Here is a 22,186-nt window from a genome sequence, read left to right as displayed (position 1 = left end):
GCGATCTCGGCTCACCGCAACCTCCGCCTCCTGGGTTCAGGCAATTCTCCTGCCTCAGCCTCCTGAGTAGCTGGGATTACAGGCACGCACCACTATGCCCAGCTAATTTTTTGTATTTTTAGTAGAGACGGGGTTTCACCATGCTGACCAGGATGGTCTCTATCTCTTGACCTTGTGATCCACCCGCCTCGGCCTCCCAAAGTGCTGGGATTACAGGCTTGAGCCACCGCGCCCGGCCTTTTAAAAATATTTTACCTCAGCATACCAGAAATAGTGAGCCCCTACAGTGCATTTATATTTCTGAAGATTAACTGGAGACTAGGCAAACACTAAATTATTAAGAGCCAAAATAAATACTAATCAGAAAGAGAAGCAGGATTTTAAATTCTAATTCAAATGATACACTATGATAGTGTTATGTATGTAGATAGATTTTCTGATTATATCCACTTGTGATGGTGGAAGGATTTTAAAAATTTTAGTAATATTTACTATTTATTCATGTTGAAATAAAGTTATTGTTTGTACCCTGGCACCAAAGGTCCCATTCTGCAAGGTATGATTCTCTTAATAGGCAGCTGGGTTGACTTTTATGACCCCATTCTCTCCCTGAACACAGACGCTGAAGTCAGCTGGAGACCACAAAACAGAATAAACCTTTAAATTCAGCATTGGTGACCAGCAACATAAAACTGCAAAATTTGAACCAGTGGCAATGATGATTCCTTTAACTCAGTGGCTATCATTGTTTAATTGTTCATAATTTCTATTGCTTAGTAATATGACTTAACATTTCATGTTACCTTCTGTATTATGAATAAGGTTATAAAAATAAAAAAGCAAGAGAATTCTGGAAATTTCTTGCCTCAATTCCAAGGGTAAAGATAGCTATGAGTTACCAGAGGTGATAAGAATAACTTAAGTTTCATAACTGGTTAAAATGTTTTAAAAATTAAATACAAAATTATGATCTATTGGATTCTAAAAGTATAGTCTAAAAGGACATGTCATTTGGACCACGCTTTGTTACTAAAGCCAAAAAAAAAGCCCAATATTAATAAGAAATTTAAATGCAAATGTGGTCTATACCTCTGGTTCCTTCTTTTCACTTCTTTCAAGCCTTTCTTGCTCTTCCTCTGAATCCACTAGGAAGTCTTGTCCTGCTGACAAATACATAGATTGAGTTAAAATGAACTATGTAGAACAGTTGGATAAAGACTACAATCTTTATAAAAGTGACTGGAGAATAGCATTTATTTTTATTTTGTGTATGGAGAGTTTAAATGAAGCTTAATGTTTACTGAAATATTTACTTCTTTAAGAACTACTTTTAACTATCCAAAACTTCAACAAACCACTTGGGGAGACACTGGATATCACCCAGGTTCAAGCCATACAAAATCTCAGGGTCACTCACCAATTGTTGCACCCAACAATAAACAAAACTGATGGACACAAAACAATTAAAAAATATGGTAGAAATATACACTGTAACACTTTACCATAAGTCATAACAGTATCTTTTTAAAATATACTTATTGAGTAGGCAGTTACTAATAATTTGCAAAATTATTACTTTTTATACCTTAATTAGTGTGCACCCCATTTTTTACATCTCAAATATCTCTACTATTCGGACAAATTTATATTCATCTTTTAAGACTCAGAATGTAGGCTGGGCACAATAGCTCACATCTGTAATCCCAGCACTTTGGAAAGCCAAAATGGGAGAACTGCCCAAGGACAACAGTTTAAGACCAGCCTGGAAACCATAGCAAAACCTTGACTCTACAAAAAATTACACAGGCATGGTGATATGAGCTTATAGTCCCAGCTACTCAAGAGGTTTACGTGAGAAGATCCCTTGAGCCCAGGAGTTTGAGGTTGCAGTGAGTCTCGATCATGCCATTGCACTCCACCCTGGGTGATAGAGTAAGAACTTGTCTCCAACAACAGAAAAAGAAAAAAAAAAAAAGGCTCAGAATGCTACGCGAAGTCTTCCTTGATTCTGCCTTTCTCCACATACATAGGTGTCTGTCTGCCTCTTGGGGCTCCCTTCGTACTTTGTCAATATTTCTAGTGTAACTTGACCACCTGAACTGCACCTCGTGTCTTTACACGTCAATCCCCTTTGCTGCTAGGCTGTAGGGGACAATCTTTTGAGTCATCGTTGTATAAACAGTCTTAATTTTACTAAATAATTATTTATTGAGTGCCTGCTAAGTGCTAGGCACTGGGGTATAAGGAAGGAAAATAACAGCTGTCAGGGAGGCTTTCCTAAAGATCATGCCTGAGCTGAGACTCAGAGAGCGAGGTCAGCCAGATTAAGGAGGCAGAGGGCAGGGAAGGGTGAGCACAGGCCAGGCAGCAATAAGAGAAGGCAAGAAGCCTCCAAGAGCATATGCATTTCTCTACAAAAGAGGAATGGTGAGGGGGGCACTACCAGCATTTCATTAATTCCAGAGAAAAGGGCAGATGGGGAAAGGGCTACAGATGGAGAATGGGCAGAAGTCAGTTTTTCTTTTTTCTTTTTTTTTCTGTGACAAGGTCTTATTATCTCTCCCAGACTGGAGTTCAGTGGCACGATCTCGGCTCACTGCAACCCCGCATCCCGGGTTCAAGGGATTCTCCTGCCTCAGCCTCCTGAGTAGCTGGGATTACAGGCACATGCCACTATTGCCTGCTAATTTTTGTATTTTTAGTAGAGACAGGGTTTCACCGTGTTGGCTAGGCTGGTCTTGAACTCCTGAACTCAAATGATCCACCTGCCTTGGCCTCCCAAAGTGCTGGGATTACAGACAAGAGCCACTGCACCCAGCCCAGAAGTCAGTTTCTGAAAACCTTCTATAAATCTTTAAGATGCTTGGACATTAATGAATTCAAGAATGGTTCACAGATCTATTTGCATTAGAGATAATTAACTCTAAATGCTATGAGGAGCAGAAAATTCAGAGGCATATAAATAAATGAACAAAGATAAAATGTAAGGCAATGTCGCAAAGTTGATGCAGGCCTGAACTGAGAAGATATTTTCAGAAATATTTAGGATATAAGTATCAGTAGTCACTATAAGAATAAATTTTTATTGAATGAAGAAATATATATATCTGGGTCCCTGGAGAAATACACTCTGCTCATTACTTTACAAAAGTTATCAAATGAGAAGTAAAATAACATACATAAACTGCTTCAGTTACTTGTATTTACTGTATACTTTTTCGGTTTCAGTCTTACTGGACTGAGGAAATGCATTTGGGATTTTTTTTTTTTTAACTTTTGCTTCCTTGATCTACCAAGCACATGAGAAAATAGGATCAAACAAGTCATTTGCATAGGTAAGAAACTGGATTTATAGCTTGTTATCACTATTCTGTAAGATTATCATCGTGCTTTGTACAATGTTAATTCTAGACGTAAAGGGAAGAAAGAAATTAAAACTATAGGGGTGAAAAAGTATTGCATGATTTATTACTGTTGAGCTGATCATATGACTGATTAAGGGCACTGAATTTAACTTGTACGTAAAGTAGACCTCATATTAGCTGCAATTAATCAACAGACTGGGTGCTCTAGCAGAATTAAATTTGATGCTCATGTGTTCTCTTTAAATGATACAGCTCTTCTTAAAACTCGTATTCCTAGTACATGATTATCCATTAAAATAAGATGATGGAAAGTATGAATACAGCTGAGGAGACACCACAAAGCAAATGCTCAACAGCTCCCATTAATATTAGAAAAATCAACACTATAATACAGAAAGCCATAGACATTATATAATGTTTGAGTTTGGAAAGTATTTTTAGTAACACTGCATATAGTTCTACCTAACAATTGCAAAATTAGAGATGTAAAAATAAATCAAATAAGCCACATTGTGTTTGAGTAGTAAATCAGTAGCTGTCTACCTGGTTTTCCCATCCAGCCTCAGAATTCTAAATATAATCATAGTGCCCACACTCAAGTTTATGTTAAGTACTAACCTCAATAAAATTACTTTTTCTCCTCATTCTCTTTGCTATTTATACGCTGCTGTCCTCAAAGGAAGAATACAAATGCCTTGCTAAGAAGCGTTCTGTTTGGTTGTAGGCTGCATAAGGGGAGTAAACGCGAAGTACATTTGGCCACAAAATGACTTTTTAAAAGTCAGAACCATGGTAGCATGAAGTCAACTGGGTAATCTAGAATAAAACTGTATGCTGCTTTTCCTTCTTTGTTCTCTTTCTACCCTAATAGCTGTGATTCACACAGGTAATGAAGAGTGTAATTCCGATAGAAACACAGCTCCAAAATTAATCCTTTCTTTAACTATGAAGTTCATGTGTCCAAAGTCTGTAGTTGCTGCCTGATTTTTGATCACTGATGGTGATACAGATAAACATTATCATCAACTCTCAACTTCCCAAATCTTTGAAAAGTCTTACTATTGATGGTCCACCTAGTAGAAAAATAATCTAAAATATCTGAAAATATTTTTTATTAGAATGTAAATAGTAATACAAATTATAATAAGGTATAAAAATTCTTTCTACACAGAAGCAGTCTCATGTTGTCCTGTACCCCAGAAGCACACTACTCCTTCGTGGCCTAATGTATTTTACAAGTCCTGTAATTGCTGTTAACTTAGATAAGTTTACTTAACTAAAATCTCTCACTTTGGTCTAGGCTTATGTTATTTAGTACAATTTACTTTGACTCACTCAACAATCTCTGTTATATATTTTGTTTTCCATGAGAAATTTGTTTATTAATAATTAAGATTCTACAGGGATAAGAAAATATCTGAATAACTAAGTTTGTGCATGAATACATTAAGTTTAAATAGCCATGACATTATTGTGTTTCTGTGTACTAGAGACAAAAACTTCAAAAAAAAATTTAATGAATATATGTTAAATTAAAAACTGCTTTCATTAAACTGAGATGATCTTCCCTCAATGAATGAATACCTTCAGAATTCACATGTGAAGCCTTAAGTATAGACCAAAAATTGGTATAAAATATAGTAGCCTTAAAAAACTTATTAGCAGCAGGGCACTGTGGCTCCCACCTTCAATCCCAGCACATTGGAAAGCTGAGATGAGCAGGTCACCTGAGGCCAGGAGTTAGAGACCAGCCTGGCCAACATAGTGAAACCCCATCTCTACTACAAACAGAAAAATTAGCTGGGTGTGGAGGCACATGCCTGTAGTATCAGCTACTCAGAAGAATTGCTTGAATCCGAGAGGCAGAGGTTGCAGTGAGCCCAGACTGAGCCACTGCCCTCCAGCATGGGTGACAGAGCAAAACTATGTCTCAAAAACACAAACAAACAAATGAACAAACGAAAAACCTAATTGTTCCCGTGTAAAAATAAGTCTGGGTCCACCCTAGATCTGAAGAGTACCCAATACCATGAGATAGGACAGAAATATATTTTAAAAGTTAAGTTGCTGGTTTCTGTATAAATAAAACTGTTGAATTTATGCTTTTTAAAACAAGTCAAGGAAAAGAGCAAAAAACACAAAAGTGAAACTCAAAAGGCCATTTCATCATCAAGGGCTCATGATCACTAGACATTTACAAACTATATATATTGTTCACAACATTGGTTCTGAACTCTGATCTGAGTATCCCTGGAGTTCCAGTTTCATTCAAGGATGTCCAAGAGGTCAAATAAGACAATGTCATTTTCATTTCAATGCTATTTTCAGTTTTCTTTTTCAAGAACAGTACACTTAACTTCTTCAGGGAAATGAATTGTCATAACTGCATATGCTAAAGGCTCATGAATCATAGTTCTAAAGGCATTTGCAAAATATGGTGGTGCATGCCTGCATTCCGAACTTTTCAGCTTTAAACTCTCATATAGTAAATATTCACAGATACAAACTGATTGAACAAAAGCCCTTTTTAATCTGACATTATTTTTATTTTTCCTTTTTTCTTTCTTCATTTATCAGCAACAGGAGAGTCTAATTAAATGTGGTAGAGTGGTATAAAGGAACACAGTAAAAAGTATAAAGTAAATTAAAACTGACCTAATCATATCAAGGTGGATACATATAGAAAATATAATCCAAAGTACACCAAAGAAAGTGGCAGAAAGGTATGTAAAGGGTATAACCACTCACATACCATTTTAGGACACAAGTAAAAATTCTGCATATTATTTCTGAGCATCACAATATAGTTAAACATTTCAAAAGGGCATTGACATAAAAAACAACCAATTCATGATGTGGTAGCCTCTATGCAATCATTTTTTAAAACCTTTAACAGCAAAAAGTCTCAAAATCACCATTTTAAAAGACTGGGTCTAACCGTTATAAATGAATGATTACTTTTCTCATTTTTAAAAATCAAAGATGCCTTAAACACACACATACACATGCTCATACATACACATGTACACACAGTCTGCTCATTAGAACATCTGATTGGCTTCAGATCACCAGTGTAATAACACTAAACACTAGCAGGAAGTCTCTGAAGTTAAAGCAGAACTGACATGTTGGTAAGTAAAGCTTTCCTCTGGGTAAAGATCAGAACTTTAACTAGCATATAATACACTGGAAATATCTTAGTGTCTCAAAATTCACTGCTTTGAATCTCTGACAAGTATAAAAATTTTATATTGAAAATTTTATGCTATTCAAAACATTTGAATTAAAGCTTACATTTTAAAATCTTATTTTCTTATGCTTCTAAATTTTTTAATTTTACCTATAATAACATTTACATCAATGCCTTCCATTCAATGTAAAACAAATAGAATTAGGGGTAAGACGAATGTGAGTACTTGCAATCATTTAATGTACTTATTTCCATCATCCTCTTTGTATTGAAAATGTACCTGCTCTCGATGTCTGTATACTCTTTCTCTGTACCACGTCTTTCACAGCAGAATCTCCCATTTCAGTGGCTGGCTGAATGGGTTTTAAAATAAAATGATTGATAAATCATATATACTTTATACGACATGGAGTTAGTAATTCAAAAAAATACATAATTAATTACCTCCCAAGACGGCTGTTTTGCAGGAGGCCCTACAAAGCAAAGGGGACATGTCATCAGTTATATGTAAGTATGACAGGGCCAACCAAACATTCATGCAGTGTTACTACCCAGCTGAGTCCTCATGCCTGGCCATGAAAATAATTACTTAAGATTTTGAGGGTCCTTTTTAGCTTCTTCTTTTCATTGCCTAGGACAGCAACTTGACAAAAATGTAATAAGAAAACTAAAAATATAGGATTTTTTTAAATGCACAGTTTACATTTCAATAGTGAAATTATGTTTCAAATGCCTATATGTAAAATAGAAAAGCATGGATATCAATGTGAGCACGTGAGCTGATGCGGGGAAAAGGAACCACTAAACAGAAGAGCAAACCACACCTGAGGGAATCAGTGTCAAAGCTGATGGTCAGTGCCACAGAGTATTTGAATGCAACACATCAGAGGCATTGCTGCCAGCACACCGTAAATTCCACTTTTCCTGTCAGTGGGAAAATACACTGCTGGAATTACAGTTTAGGTGAACGTGTGATTCACCTCTCATCAAAGAAAGTGTTCTAAATATCAGCTAGGAAACACACTTATGAAATAAGCAAAATACTCATTTTTCCTGTGACCACGTGAACTACTGCAGCACCTACATTTCTCACATCCCCTCATTTGGCCTTGTCTTAGACTTCCTTGATCCACTCATGCAACACGGTCCATGAAACACACCAAATGAACCATGTAGAATAATCTTTCAACATCAAAATATTTATCAAAAAAGAAAACACTGAATCACCACAGACTTGCTGAATATGAATAAACTTTATATTTCAAAATCAGTGCAGTATTTATTGAAAATGATGCTTTTGGTATTCACAGAATAAACTTGATAATATGATTTCTTCTAAAATTAGCTAAGTGTGATATATTATCTTACTCTATAGAGAAGTTTTATGAAACAGCGATCATATCAAAGAACTTGCTGTCTCAAAAAAAATTAGCCAAAGCATCTCTATGCAACTTAATTGCATCTTATTCGCTCATGTCAATGAAATTTCCCTCTCCGAGGCCTGACAGTTATGAAGAGAAATGAGCTGCTGTGGTTTATGCCCATTCCAGCACTCCCTCCTGCCTCCAGTACTCTCCACAGCAATACCTCTATTGTGAGACTGGGCATATATAGAAGCAACTGGAAGTGAGGTCTCATGTTTCCTTGGCTTCACCTCTCAAGTCCCCCAGCAAACTTCTTTCTCTCCTCTCTCCTTGTCCTTTCACAATCCCTCTTCCTTTGCAAAAGGAATCTTTAGATCTGTCATCCTGATGCTTCCCTTCCTAACTGCTTTTTATGGATAATTGCAACCACTTTTTTTCATCTGTGTTCAGCAGTAGTACACACATATTTTTCTTTTTTTCATCTGATTCTCCCTCCCCTGTGGCTAGAATCATGCTCAGAAATAAAAGGAAATTAATGTTTTCCCTTGATTCTGTTATTTTTTAAATTGCTGCCTAATGGTTCTTTTTCCAGATTTCTCTAAAGGAGGCTATTCCCTTGCTATTCAGAGCTGTGTCCAAGGACCAGCATCAACATCACCTGAGTACTCATGAGAACTGCAGAATCCAATACCTGTTGATTCAAAATGTGCATTTTCCAGAAGCTTCTCAACCAATTCATGAGTATTGAAATGCTCTGTTCTACAAAGAAGTGCTTCCATATTTGTTTACCCTAAGTGCCCTTTTGGAGCCTAGCCTCAATTCCCTTCCTATCATGTTCCTGAATTAATACTACATTATAAGCCATAATATTGCTAATGAACTTTTAATCAGGCTATACCTTCTCTGATTAACTTCTTCTCCATAAATCACCCAACACTATTTTCTTCAATAATGTTAATTTGGCCTATATAATACTATCCTGTGAGGTTACAACATTTTCTATAACACTAAATTATAGCCATACATGGCTGACCATTTATGGTGATGTTCATCTATGGTAAATAAAAACACAGATCTGTGTGGGGCGGTACCTCAATCCTTAACGCCTCCCCAGTAGTGAGGATGACAGCAAGAGCAGGAAAATGTCGCTCTGATTCTGACAGTTTTGGTACTGGAAACTCACTTTATCTTCTCCGCTATTTCTAACACTCTGCTCTTCCTTCTATAGATCAATTTGACTTCACTACCCTCCATTCCATACACCCGCATATTTTTTCTTCATTTATTCCATGTACACTCTGCCCTCCTCATTCTTTCTTCCTCTTTCATTCATTTATTTCCTCTTCCCCCTTTCCTGCCTTGCCTCAGGTCTTACAGCATCTTAAAATGGAACTAATAACTCAGCTCCTTTAGCGGCACTCTCCATAGAATCAACTGCTGACCCCTGATTAGAGACACGACTTATCACCATGTTACTCCTACTTGTTGTACACTTAATAGGACATTTTCTTTAGCTGTTAGAATATATTAGTGCTCATATTTTAAAGAATCATTCAATCAAATGACTTTTTAAATAAAATACAGTTCTCACCTTCTTTTTTTCCGTTGACTACACTGTTTCCTTTATCATTGGAAGGTCCAGGTAAAGGCTCTGACACTTTCTCGGGGACACACTGCTAAGGTAATATAAAGAGTGAGTTTTCATTCTAAAAATTATAATGAGTTGCATCAAACTTATCAATATTTTCTTTTTTAAAAAATAAAGGGTCTTACTCTGTCCCCAGGGCTAGAATGCAGTGGCATGACTGTGGTTCACTGTGGCCTCAGCCTCCTGACCTCAAGCAATCTTCCGCCTCAACTTCCTGAGGAGCTAGAACTGCAGGGGTATACCATCATGCCAGGCTAATGTTTTTATTGTTATTTTTGTAGGGACAAGGCCTCACTATATTGCCCAGGCTGGTCTCAAACTCCTGGGCTCAAGTAATCCTTCCATTTCTGCTTCCTAAAGTGTTGAGGTAACCAGGGTGCGCCACCACACCCAGCCCTAATCAATTCATTTAAATAAACCTCAATGTAGGCCAGGCATGGTGGCTCCCATCTGTTATCCCAGCCCTTTGCAAGGCCAAGGTGGGTGGATTGCTTGAGCTCAGGAATTCCAGACGCAACTGGGCAACATACCAGGTATTGATCGACTTACCACCTATGCAACTTACGACCATTCGACTTTATGACCACAATCGCTAGCCACGACTGCTCCCCGTCTGGCAGCGCAAACGTTGCCCAGCTGGGCGTACGACAGTGCGGACCAGCTTCTGGCAGCACTACCATCTCCGCGTGCACCATTTCAACTGTGCATATAGCCTACTCAACTTACGACCAAATCATGTTACGACCAGTCCGCGGTCCCGACCGTGGTCGTAAGTCGAGCACTAGCTGTAATGAGAACGCATCTCTACAAAAAAAGAGTCAGGCATCATGGTGTATGCCTGTAGTCCCATCTGCTCGGGAGGCTGATGTGGGAGGATAACTTGAGCCTGATACATGGAGACTGTAGTGAGCCAAGATCATGCCTCTACACTCCAGCCTCGGCAACACAGCAAGACCCTGTCTCCCCCAAAATTTCAATTTACTATTTTAAAACTAATTTGACTTTAAAATAAGAGAAGTAAGTATTAAAAATGCAAGCATTTCAGTAAAGAACCTCATCTACACTTTCTAGATCAGGCTCATCTCTTATCTTCAGAGGGACATTGACTCTTATCCAAGCATGGCAGCCCAAAGAAACATGTTCACAGACAAAATATTAACATGTGCATATTTCAACCAGGAACTGGCTTCAAAGTACCTAATTCTACTTTGCAGTCTCCACCAAAAATAAGAAAGCATTTAAAAAATACATGCCAGCCAGGCACGGTAGCTCATGCCTATAAATCCCAGCACTTTGGGAGGCCAAGGTGGGTAGAACATCTGAGGTCAGGAGTTCGAGACCAGCCTGACCAATATGGTGAAACCCTGTCTCTACTAAAAATACAAACATTAGCCAGACTTGGTGGTGTGGACCCGTAGTCCCATCTACTCAGGAGGCTGAGACAGTAGAATTGCTTGAACCAGGAAGGTGGAGTTTGCAGTGAACCAAGATCATGCCACAGCACTCCAGCCTGGGTGACAGAGTGAGATTCTTTCTCAAGATATGTATCATATACTTGCTATAATACTTACAGTATTAAAAATTTTAAATATTCCTCATAAATATTTCAGTACTAAAATAAGATACTTATGAGAAAAAACTTGGAAATACGTCATCTTGACCCACAATAGGACACTGTTCCATTGATGCTTCATTTAGGTAAACAGGGGCTTGGAAATACCTACACATTTTTGATAAAATTTTTAGTGACACGAAAAAATGGTTGAATAGGATGATAATGCAGTAATAAAACTTTTATATTGTATTTAAATAAGAGCAAGCAGATATGTATAAACTGTGCAACTTTTTCCAATTAAGAAATAACTTCAGGCAAGGGGCAGTGGCTCACACCTGTAATCCTAGGACTTTGGGAGGCCAAGGTGGGTGGATTGTTCGAGCCTAGGAGTTTGAAACCAGCCTGTGCAAAATGTTGAAACTGAATCTCTACAAGAGATACAAAAATTAGCTGGGCACGGTGGTGCAAGCCTGTAATCCCAGCTACTCAGAAGACTGAGGTCGGAGGATCACCTTAGCCTGTAAGGTCAAGGCTGTGGTGAGCTGAAATTGTACTACTGCACTTCAGCACAAGCAACAAAGTGAGAACCTATCTCAGAAAAACAAAAAGAAATAACTTCAAAGAAGTATAGCAAGCAAGCTAAGCCTGGCACGGTGGCTTATTCCTGTAATCCCAGCACTTTGGGAGGCCAAGGTGAGTGAATCACGAGGTCAGGAGATTGAGATCATCCTGGCTTACACAGTGAAACCCTATCACCACTAAAAATACAAAAACTAGCCAGGTGCGCTGGCACACTCCTATAGTCCCAGCTACTCAGGAGACTGAGGTGGAAGAATCACTTGTACCCAGGAGGCAGAGGTTGCAGTGAGCCGAGATCGAGCCATTGCACTCCAGCCTGGATGATAGAATGAGGCTCTGTCTCAAAAAAATAGATAAAAGTGTGGCAAGTTTTCTTTAAAAGGGGAAAAAAAATAAGAACGTTTATTTAGAAAGCATCAGCCGGGCGCGGTGGCTCACGCCTGTAATCCCAATACTTTGGGAGGCCGAGGCAGGTGGATCACTAGGTCAAGAGATCGAGACCATCCTGGTCAACATGGTGAAACCCTGTCTCTACTAAAAATACAAAAAATGAGCTAGGCATGGTGGCGTGTGCCTGTAATCTCGGCTACTCAGGAGGCTGAGGCAGGAGAATTGCCTGAACCCAGGAGGCGGAGGTTGCGCTGAGCCAAGATCGCGCCATTGCACTCCAGCCTGGGTAACAAGAGCGAAGCTCCGTCTCAAAAAAAAAAAAAAAAAGCATCTAAAATGTGCCAGGATCTTATATGCACATACGTTGTACACACTGCAATCATAAAAACTGATTATGATGACAGCTTCAAAAAAAAAAAAAAAAAAAGCATCTAAAATGTGCCAGGATCTTATATGCACATACGTTGTACACACTGCAATCATAAAAACTGATTATGATGACAGCTTCCTGGTCATTCCAGGATGTTAAAAGCAAAATGATGAAAAGATATGCTTCATTTTTCTCTCCATTCAGAATTTCCTCCTCCTAGACCTTCACATGGCTGGCTCCTTCTCATCCTTTGGTTTACAGCTTAAATATCACACTCAGAGAGGTCTTCTGCGACCACAGAATTCCACTTCCACTCCCATCCCCAACCTAACTACAAACTTCCTTGATATCTTCTAACTTTTTCTGTTTTCTTTATAGAAAGCATTTACAGTGAGTTAGAAGAATTTGCTGGTTACTTTTCCGTTCCCACTACTATAGCGTAAGCCCTCATCTTGTATATTCGGTGTCTCACTGACTAGCACTTGTGACCTAGAACCAAAATAAATTCTAGATGAAAACACTTAAAATTTCATCGAGAGGTTTCAAGTCCCAAACTGCTATGTTTCTATAGGGCATCTCCAGTCGTAGTGGCCTGCTGAAACTGAACACACTCCTAAACTTAAAATCCACATGCCAGTTCCTACTTTCCCATTCTTTCCTTGATGCTACTGCCATTTTATTGTCCTTCAGCTTACAAAAAGCTTCCTCAAGATAAATTATTAAGTCCCTGAATACTGCTGTGATCATTTTGTCTCACCTTTGTAAATATACTTTCTAGTTTACAAATGTTTTCACATTTCCCACTACTTTGGTTCATTACACTAATGGTACAATAGAGGTACTATTAGTACCATTTTTATGAAGGACGTCAGTGATATTTAAATAGGTTAAAGAATTTTCCCCAAGGTCGCACAGCTAGTAAGTGGCAGAACCTGGATGCTGACCTGTCTTTTGACTTCCACTTGGTGCTGGTAGAACTATGCAGCAGCTGCTTCCAGTGAACACTCAGGCCCTTCCCATTTCTCTCCAGAGTCATCACATTAGAATACATCATGTTTTAAATACTTCTCCTGCTACAAGTTTGGCTGCCACAAAAGTACTCAGTGTGTTCTGTTTTTGAAAATGACTTCGCTTATTACAACACTAAGCCAAGTTGCTGTTATTACAGTCCCACCTAGTTACTACTCCCCATGTTTTTTCTTATCCTAAAGTGTTCATTACACATCTGTATTGAACAATCAAAATATATAAATATATTAAAGTCCCAGCATTATCTTTTCAAGTTCCAAATGCAAAAAAAAAACCAAAAAAAAAACTACAATTCAAACTGTTTCTCTCTAACTCTCTTTAAGACTTTTGCACATCCAGATATATCTCAGAAAGATACATTTGGCCAAGGCTTACCCTGAAATAATTCTTTAGTTTTTAGATAAACTTACCTTCAGAACACAAACTAATTTTTTTCAAATTCTAAGCTTTATTTTCTGCGCACTATACTATACTTGCTTTTTAAATGAATCATGCAAATTACCAGAATTAAACTATGCAGCAGTAATGTACTTGGCACATAATTACTATATTATGGGCTAAAAAATAAGAAAATAATTCATTACAGGCACGTGCAGGAGGTAATCACTTGCACAAATCACTTATTTTTGTGGGGGAAACTGTGAGAGTTTAGTTTATAGTAGTACCTTATTTAAGTGGGTTGACATTGAAAATAGTATTAATTGCTTCTATTCTGCTTGTCAAAAGCTAAAGATAGGTGTATAAATTCAGCTCCTTCCAAGGAGGAAGAAGAAAAACAAGAATAAACCTTGTGGGGCAATAATTTTTTAATGAAAGCCGCACATAGCTAACTAAAAGAGAAAGCTGTAACTGAACATGCAGACGATGAAGGCAGAGATGGACTGAAAGACCGGTCACTAGAGCAATGAGATCTGGGAGAGAAAAAATAGGCTGGAATAAATCATTTTTAAAATGTGAGAAAAAGAGAGAAACAAACAAAAAAGAAGCCTAATTGGTCAATTAAATATGAGCTTAAGCCAAGAAAGAAAAGAAACAACAAGTACAGTAAAGTACACGGAGAAATAGATCTATAGCAGGGCTTTTTGGTCCTTCATAGCCCTAATAATGCTAATTAACATTCATGCTACAGTGAGTTTTTTGTAAATACTTCTGTGATACAAAGTTTATTAATATAAGACATTCAATTGGCTAAACATGGTCATCCACTGCTACCTGAAAAAACATTATTATTACAGAGAGAGAAAACTGGAACTTTCCACCTACAGAAAGAATTGGTCACCAGAATGCTAAAGAGTAATGTATGGCTTAAAAGAGTATATTTAGCATGAACCCAGAATGTATGAAAAGGTATATTTTGAAATGGTATCTTTAATATACATACAACATAAATTGGGGCTAACAAAAAGTTTAAAAATTTTTAATCTAAAATCATAATCTTAAGATGTCAGTTGAATGATACAAGAAAATATATTGTAAACTTCTGGGCTATTTATGACCTATTTATAATTTATTTCCTTTTTATTAATGGCATAATTTCTCAACATAACACATTGAAACTTATATATTCTTAAACATTAAAAAATAATACAAATGTAAGCAATATTTTAAAAATGCGGTATTTAATCATGAGATACATTAGGTATATAATATTACTTATAACATTCCATAATATAAAAATTCATTTGTCTATTTATTTATTTAGATTAAATAACTATTAAGGCTGAATGTGGTAACTCATATCTTGTAACCCCAGCACTTTGAGAGGCTGAGGCAAGTGGATCCCTTGAGCCCAGCTGCTCAAAACTAGCCTGGGCAACAAGGCAAAACCCCATCTCTACAAAAAATACAAAAATCATCCAAGCATGGTGATGCAGGTCTATATTCCCAGCTACTTGGATGGCTGCAGTGGGAGGATCACTTGAGCACAGGAAGCAGAGATTGCAGTGAGCCAGGATCCCACCACTGCACTCCAGCCTGGGTAACAAGGTAAAAGCCCATCTCCAAAAAACAACACACACACACACACACACACACACACACACACGTACACACACACAATTAAAATGCTTCTTACATGGAAGACTGTATTCAAGGTACTCCAAGACACACACAAATATGTTTACTGACCTCCAGTAGCTCATGGTACGCAGGAGATTTAAATGCTAATTTAAACAACTAAATATAAAAACTTCTGAAATTTGAAATTTCAGAATGTGATATAGGAATTTTAAGTGGATATTTTAAATAAACTACAATGACAAAATTATGATGTTGAAGTCTTACCATATTGCTATTAAGAGTCTCTGATCTAGGACTGGTTATTTGCAGCAAAATACATGTTATTCAATTAGATGAATAGTTTTATGTATACCCTTCATGGACAACTTATAAAACACACAAAAATCCCTTTGCAATACAAACTTTGAAAACATAAATTTAAATTTCTACATTTCCACAGTCTATATTTTTAAATTAGATTGTCTTGTTATGTTAACAAGGCTGTTCTCAAACTCCTGGACTCAAGCAATCCTCCTGCCTCAAACTTGCAAGTAGCAGGGACTACAGGCATACACCACAATACCCAGCCATTTTTCTACAATTTTAAATATTATTTTAGTTTCCCTATGGTGCCAATAATATAAGTAGAGAAATAATCTCTCCTAAAAACTACATGATACCAAAATAATAAGTGTCCAAGAAAAAAAGCTATATGCTATGTGCTGTACAGGCTAGTAACTAAAAGGTACCAGGGAGATTCCATGATTACTACAAGTCATTTGATCCACTGAAGATTTATACAGGCATAAATATTATGAAAGTCACACAAGTATGATTTAAAAGGCAAAGTATTAATATTTGTCCAAATAAAACTTAACCAAATTTTATATTTCCTCTACTAAGGAAAGCATTTCCTAATGTGGTTTTCCTCTATGTATTTTCCGGTTTATTTTTTTCAGCCTCCACCCTGTCACAGCACTTATCAATCTTTTGTTAGTTACCAAAGTTAAGCAAATTGCTTTAATCAACTAGCTGTATGTCTATGTTTTTCTCTGACCAACTTTCCATTACCAACATAAAACAATGATAGGTAACCACTGCTAAATTTTAAAAGTAAATACTATGTAAAACTAGATTCAGAGTGAGAAAATTAATTTAACAAGAGGCCACTTTACCTTGGTAGCAACTGTCAAGTCTTCATCTTCTGGTTTAGTGCGTGAATCCACACACAGTTCTTGGAAAATGCTTTAGAGCAAAAATACACAATGAAAATGAGCAAGATGATTTTTTTTACTTTTTTTTATCTGCTAGTTCTTATCCAGCTTCCTTCTCCAAAAAACAAAAACACAATATAGAGAAAGGTCAGCTATCTGTATATTAAATAATGTCTCTTGATATAATTAAAATACGGCCTCTATTCTAAAACTTTATTTTAATTACCTACTTCTGCCTCCACCTGTCTAAATCTATAAAATATTCAATGAAAACTGACCACGAGGTCTATAACAAATAGTGACACCCAATATATTAGCAGAGCCTGGCAAGAATTTATACCCTCACAAATGATCTGTCCTGAAGCTGAACTTAAAATTCAACTAATGAATGACATAACTTTTGTTACCTAAACTGGAAGACACCTGATGACCTAAAACAAGGTAGAGAGATCCACTCTCTTGTTCATAATCTATCTCTGCTTAAAAGACTAATCTGAGGAATTTATACTGCCATTGTGAAGTGACACAATGGCAGTATAAATTCCTCAGCATGCAAACCACTTAAGAAGGTCCTATTGCTTTCCTTTGCCCTAAAACAGTACAGGGAATACCCGGTAATATTTGAAATCTGTGAAAGCTAAATGTACAAAAGTCAAATAACAAAGGTGTATGTTCTTATTGAGCATGCTATTCCCAGAAAGATTAAAACATTAACGCTTATGAAATCTCATTATTTTCACTCTATCAGTCCTATCTTATTTGCATCCACATAAACTAGCAAGCCCTTAAAAACATTTATAGGCACTCAGATACCCAAGAAGACAGACTGCTGGAAACACAGAGTCCCGGTAGTTGCACCTCTATTCCCCTAAGTACTATCTAAATATCATTCTTCCCATGGGCTCCCACTTCTAGGTTCCACTTCTGCAGGGCTCCACAGAAGTCCCCAATCTTCCAATCTTCAGTCTATGAAAGCACAGATTCCTGAAAGGATGGTCTCAACTGACCAAGAGTAGGAGCTCCCTATATCCCTGCTCCTGAAAAACAAGCAAACTAGAGTCTCCATCACCTTCCCCCAGCACAGACACACTACCAACTACACAAGTGAACTCCATGATGGATTTGCCAGCCAATCATGCCCCTGACCCAGCCTACGTGAACATGGGAAGGACATCAGTGAATTGGGAAAAGAGGTAGAGGTGATGAGACACCTGCCCTGGGCCATGAATCTATGTAGTTCAGCAATCTCCAGCCCTTTGGACTTCAGGGGCTCTATGCCACCCCTCTGTAAGGATGGAAATAGATGATACCACATTTCTGTCTGCTGTAGACACTCCTCCCAGTGTCTCAAAATCTTTTATCATCTTTCAGTGAAAATCTTCACGTTTGTCAGTTCTTGACCAAAAAAAAAAAAAAAAGCAACCTGTCTAGAACAGTCTTGAAACTTCTATTTTAATGTGCCTTGTAGATAATTCCCAACATCTTGTGTCCTTCATCTTTAAAATTTATCTTTATCAAACTTGTCATAAACCCCAAGATTCTGATCTCTTATTGAAGAGTCCATACTCCTATCCAATCCAGTGTTGTTTCTCTTCAAACTTGGCCTTTCCCTGCTCATTCCATTCTTATCCGCTTCCATTGGGCTCACCAGCTCATTTCATTCTCATTCTATCCACAGGGTGCACAAGACTCACTCACTTTCTATTATTAAAACACACACAAATATGATTAAAAAAAAAAGGAAGGAAGAGTACTGGGCTTAAAATGAGTTCAAATCTCATTTTTGCGACTTCCTATGTCTAAAAAAAGGCATCTTCATCTCTTTGAGTCTTAGGTTCTCTATCTAGAGAATCATTTGGCCAGAAAGTTCAACACAGGTTGCAGTACTAGAGGGTATTTTAATTAGTCTTAAGATTCCTAAAATTCTGTGATTCCATGTGCTTTTAATTCTGTCCATAGAAAAACTGGGAATGCATAGCCAGTAAAATTTGAAAAAAGAATAGAGCAAAAGAAACACCAAGAAAACCAGAGAAGAAAGTTTTAAAACATCAAGACAAGATTATAGAAAAGTCATGGAAAAAGAAAAAAGACTAAAAAAAAATTATGGAAGTAGGTGGAAATACGAGCCTAAAGGGAAAACCAACCTGGGAAGTCAAATAATTTCTCTCTAAGACTTGCTTAAACTTACTTTTCTAAAACTTATAGTCCTATGGCCAAAGCTAAGTGAGATCTGTCCTAAAACCTTTAAAGGTAAAAATAAGACACTGGTTACTACTGAAATTGTCAAATTTATTAGTACAAGCTCTTGGACTAACCGCATTCTGACAATAGCCTTAAGCAATAACCACATTTCTAACACATCTTTAGATTTGTTACATCTAAATTAATTTGTTAATTTATTAATCTAAATTAATTTTTGTTAGGCCTAAATTAATCAAAAATAAATTTTGTTATGTCTCAATTTAATTAATCTAAATAGGATTCGGACCTATGCTTTGATTCAATGCTGCACAGATCTCTATCAATCTATGCTGAGGCGTAAGAAAAGGGATTTGGAAGCCAGGCAGGCTAACGGTCAAACTGTGGGTCGGCTACTTTGTTAACTATGGGAACATGAGTCAATTAATCAACCTCTCTAAACTATAGTTGCCTGTTTAGTGAACAGTAGGTTAGAGGAATATGATTAAAAAAAAAAAGGAAGGAAGAGTACTGGGCTTAAAATGAGTTCAAATCTCATTTTTGCGACTTCCTATGTCTAAAAAAAGGCATCTTCATCTTTTAAAGCTGAAGATGAAGCCGTTGCGACGGCTTTATGAGATGATAAATGCATTGCACATAATAGGGTTCTAGCTCAGAATACAACATTCAACAGATATTAGTTTCCTCCATCTATATTTCCTTAGTTAAAATAACGTTTTATATTTGCAAAATCCTACCTGAGTAGAGATTCCTCAGAACTCCCGACATCTATTAAAAAAAAGGTAAAATGCATTTAAATCAATAATAAATATACAGAATATTAAAAACATAAGAATGCACAGAAATGCATGCCTGTAATCCCAACTACTTGGGAGGCTGAGGCAGGAGGATCCCTTGAGGACCCCAGAAGTTTGAGACCAGCTTGGAAAACAGCAAGATTCTATCTTCATAAAAAAAATTATGCACACTTTTGTGCATGCTTTAGACCATGTTTTTTTGTTTTACGTTTTTTTTTTTTAATCATGAGACTGACGCTTTGTTACATATCATTCCTTTGGGAGCATACCTGGGACCTTATTAGAAATACTATTAATTTAACCTATTGGTAGGTAATTAATGCAGTAAGAATTCTTAACTCATTTGCTTTGTATTTATTAGATGCAAAGAAGAATACATTTATCAAAATTTGATATCTACAAGTGAACTGCAGTATATAAGTCATCCTAGCCAAACCCTACGAGATTGACTAAAAATGGTATTGTTAGCAGAACAGGTGTGATGCGTGAAGAGTGTCAAAGAGCATGATTTCTGGACCAAAATATGAGGGCAGTTAAAATAGAATATACAGTAACATGTGTAGAAAAGACACCCTTGACATGTTTTTCTCTGCTCTCATGCCACAGCAACAATCATCAACAAAGAAGGCTCCTGTGACCAAACATGTGGAGAGTTTTTCCCCACCAAAAAACAAGCAGTCATTTCTGCAGATGACACAAGCTGAATGTCCTCTAATTCAATTCTCACACTCTATCTGCAGATAACATCAGATTCCACAGCTAAAGGGCTCGGTCCCATGAGACCACCTCCCTACATCTGTCCTAAGTCTGAAGCTACAGAACTTCTGACCAGCCGGCTTATAATTGGGGTTCCCAGGACTCCCACTTTGGGTTAAATTGAATTGTTGGAGTGGCTCGAAGTACTCAGGGAAACACATTTACCAGTTTACCAGGAATGATGTTACAAAAGGTACAGATGAAGAGATGCATAGTTCAAAGTCTGGCGGAGGTGGCAGGGAGATTCTTTGCCCTCCCAGGGCACACCACCCTCAAGGAACCTCCATGTATTCAGCAATCTGGAAGCTCTCCAAGCCCAGTCCCTTTGGGTCTTTATGAAAGCTTCATTACAGAGGCATCATTGATTACGTAAATCACCGGCCACTGGTGACTGACAACCTTCAGCCCTTCTCTCCTTTCCAGAGTTTGCAGAGTTAGCCAGGAGAACTCAACCCTCTAATCTATCATGTCATCGTTTTTCTGGTGATCAGTCCCAACCTGAAGCTACCTAGGGGCTTCCAGCCTTCAATCATTGGCATACAAAAGGATATCACTTTGGAAATTCTAAGGATTTTAAGAACTGTACACCAAGAAATGAGTCAAAGACCAAACAGATTTTACATCCACAGTTTTGATTTCTGTGGTTGCAGTTACTAATGGTCAACTGTATTCCAAAATACATTGAAAACTCCAGAAATAAACAAGTCTTAGGTTTTAGTGTGCCATTCTGAGAAGCACAATGAAATCTTGAGCTATCCTCCTCTGTCCAGCCCAGGGTGTGAATCATCCTGCAGCGCACCCATACTGCATCTGTTACGCACCCATTAGTCATCAACACGCTCTCCTCCTGCACCCGGCCATCAACATCAATAAGGCTTGAAGAGCCAGGATCACTCAAAGCTGATGATCTTTTTTCTCACTTAGACTCAGGGGGTAAATAGTGGCCTAACACTACATTGCAATGCGTATGCCATTCACCTGACTTCACCTCATTACATAGGCATTGTATCACTTCACATCATCACAAGAAAAAGGGTGAGAACCATACAGTAAATTTTAGGAGACTACATTCAAGTAACTTTTATTACAGCATATTATTATAATTTTATTTATATTTTATATATTTTATTATTATTATTGTTAATTTCTTACTGTGCCTAATTTATAAATTAAACTTTATCACAGATAAGCATGTATGGGAAAATACAGTGTGTGATTCAGTACTATTTGTGGTTTCAGGCATTCACGGGGGGTTTGGAATGTATCTCCCACAGTTAAGGTGGAGCTGCTGCACTTATTTTGTTGAACACAACACAGCCTCTCTAGCTCTTCAGTTAAAACTGTTCAGTTTAGGATAAAACAGAAGCCAGCAAAACAAAGGAATCAGACCAGAAACTGGCATCCTGGCAAAGACTTTCCAGCCACCAGTGGAGAAGAGCTCAAGAGAGATCAATGTGTTACTCTGGCTAATACTCTTTGGGGAAGATGCTGGGTGATTTACTTAGTTGTAGCTATGTGCTCTGCCCTTGGAGAAGAGATCAAGAAAGATCAATGTGTTACTCTGGCTAATACTCTTTGGGGAAGGTGCTGGGTGATTTACTTAGTTGTAGCTATGTGCTCTGCCCTTGGAGAAGAGCTCGAGAGAGATCAATGTGTTACTCTGGCTAATACTCTTTGGAGAAGGTGCTGGGTGATTTACTTAGTTGTAGCTATGTGCTCTGCCCTTGGAGAA

The 22,186-nt window shown here is 37.5% G+C and overlaps 1 protein-coding gene across 1 annotated transcript in view; it reads right to left on the bottom strand.

Annotated features, from left to right (window-relative positions):
- ANKRD20A1 (ankyrin repeat domain 20 family member A1) overlaps positions 1 to 22,186 on the bottom strand; it is a 49,016-nt gene that overhangs the window by 8,215 nt on the left and 18,615 nt on the right. The window contains exons 7-12 of the mRNA XM_017514737.2: positions 19,639 to 19,669; positions 16,664 to 16,733; positions 9,511 to 9,595; positions 7,000 to 7,028; positions 6,836 to 6,908; positions 1,090 to 1,160 (exon numbers count right to left, since the gene is read on the bottom strand). Of these exons, the coding sequence (XP_017370226.1) occupies positions 1,090 to 1,160; positions 6,836 to 6,908; positions 7,000 to 7,028; positions 9,511 to 9,595; positions 16,664 to 16,733; positions 19,639 to 19,669 (359 nt within the window). The remainder of the gene's footprint in view (positions 1 to 1,089; positions 1,161 to 6,835; positions 6,909 to 6,999; positions 7,029 to 9,510; positions 9,596 to 16,663; positions 16,734 to 19,638; positions 19,670 to 22,186) is intronic.

The sequence above is a fragment of the Cebus imitator genome, unplaced genomic scaffold (genome assembly GCF_001604975.1).
Source record: "Cebus imitator isolate Cc_AM_T3 unplaced genomic scaffold, Cebus_imitator-1.0 Scaffold536, whole genome shotgun sequence".
In the NCBI taxonomy this organism is placed as follows: domain Eukaryota; kingdom Metazoa; phylum Chordata; class Mammalia; order Primates; family Cebidae; genus Cebus; species Cebus imitator.
This window is presented reverse-complemented; position numbering and strand designations above follow the sequence as displayed.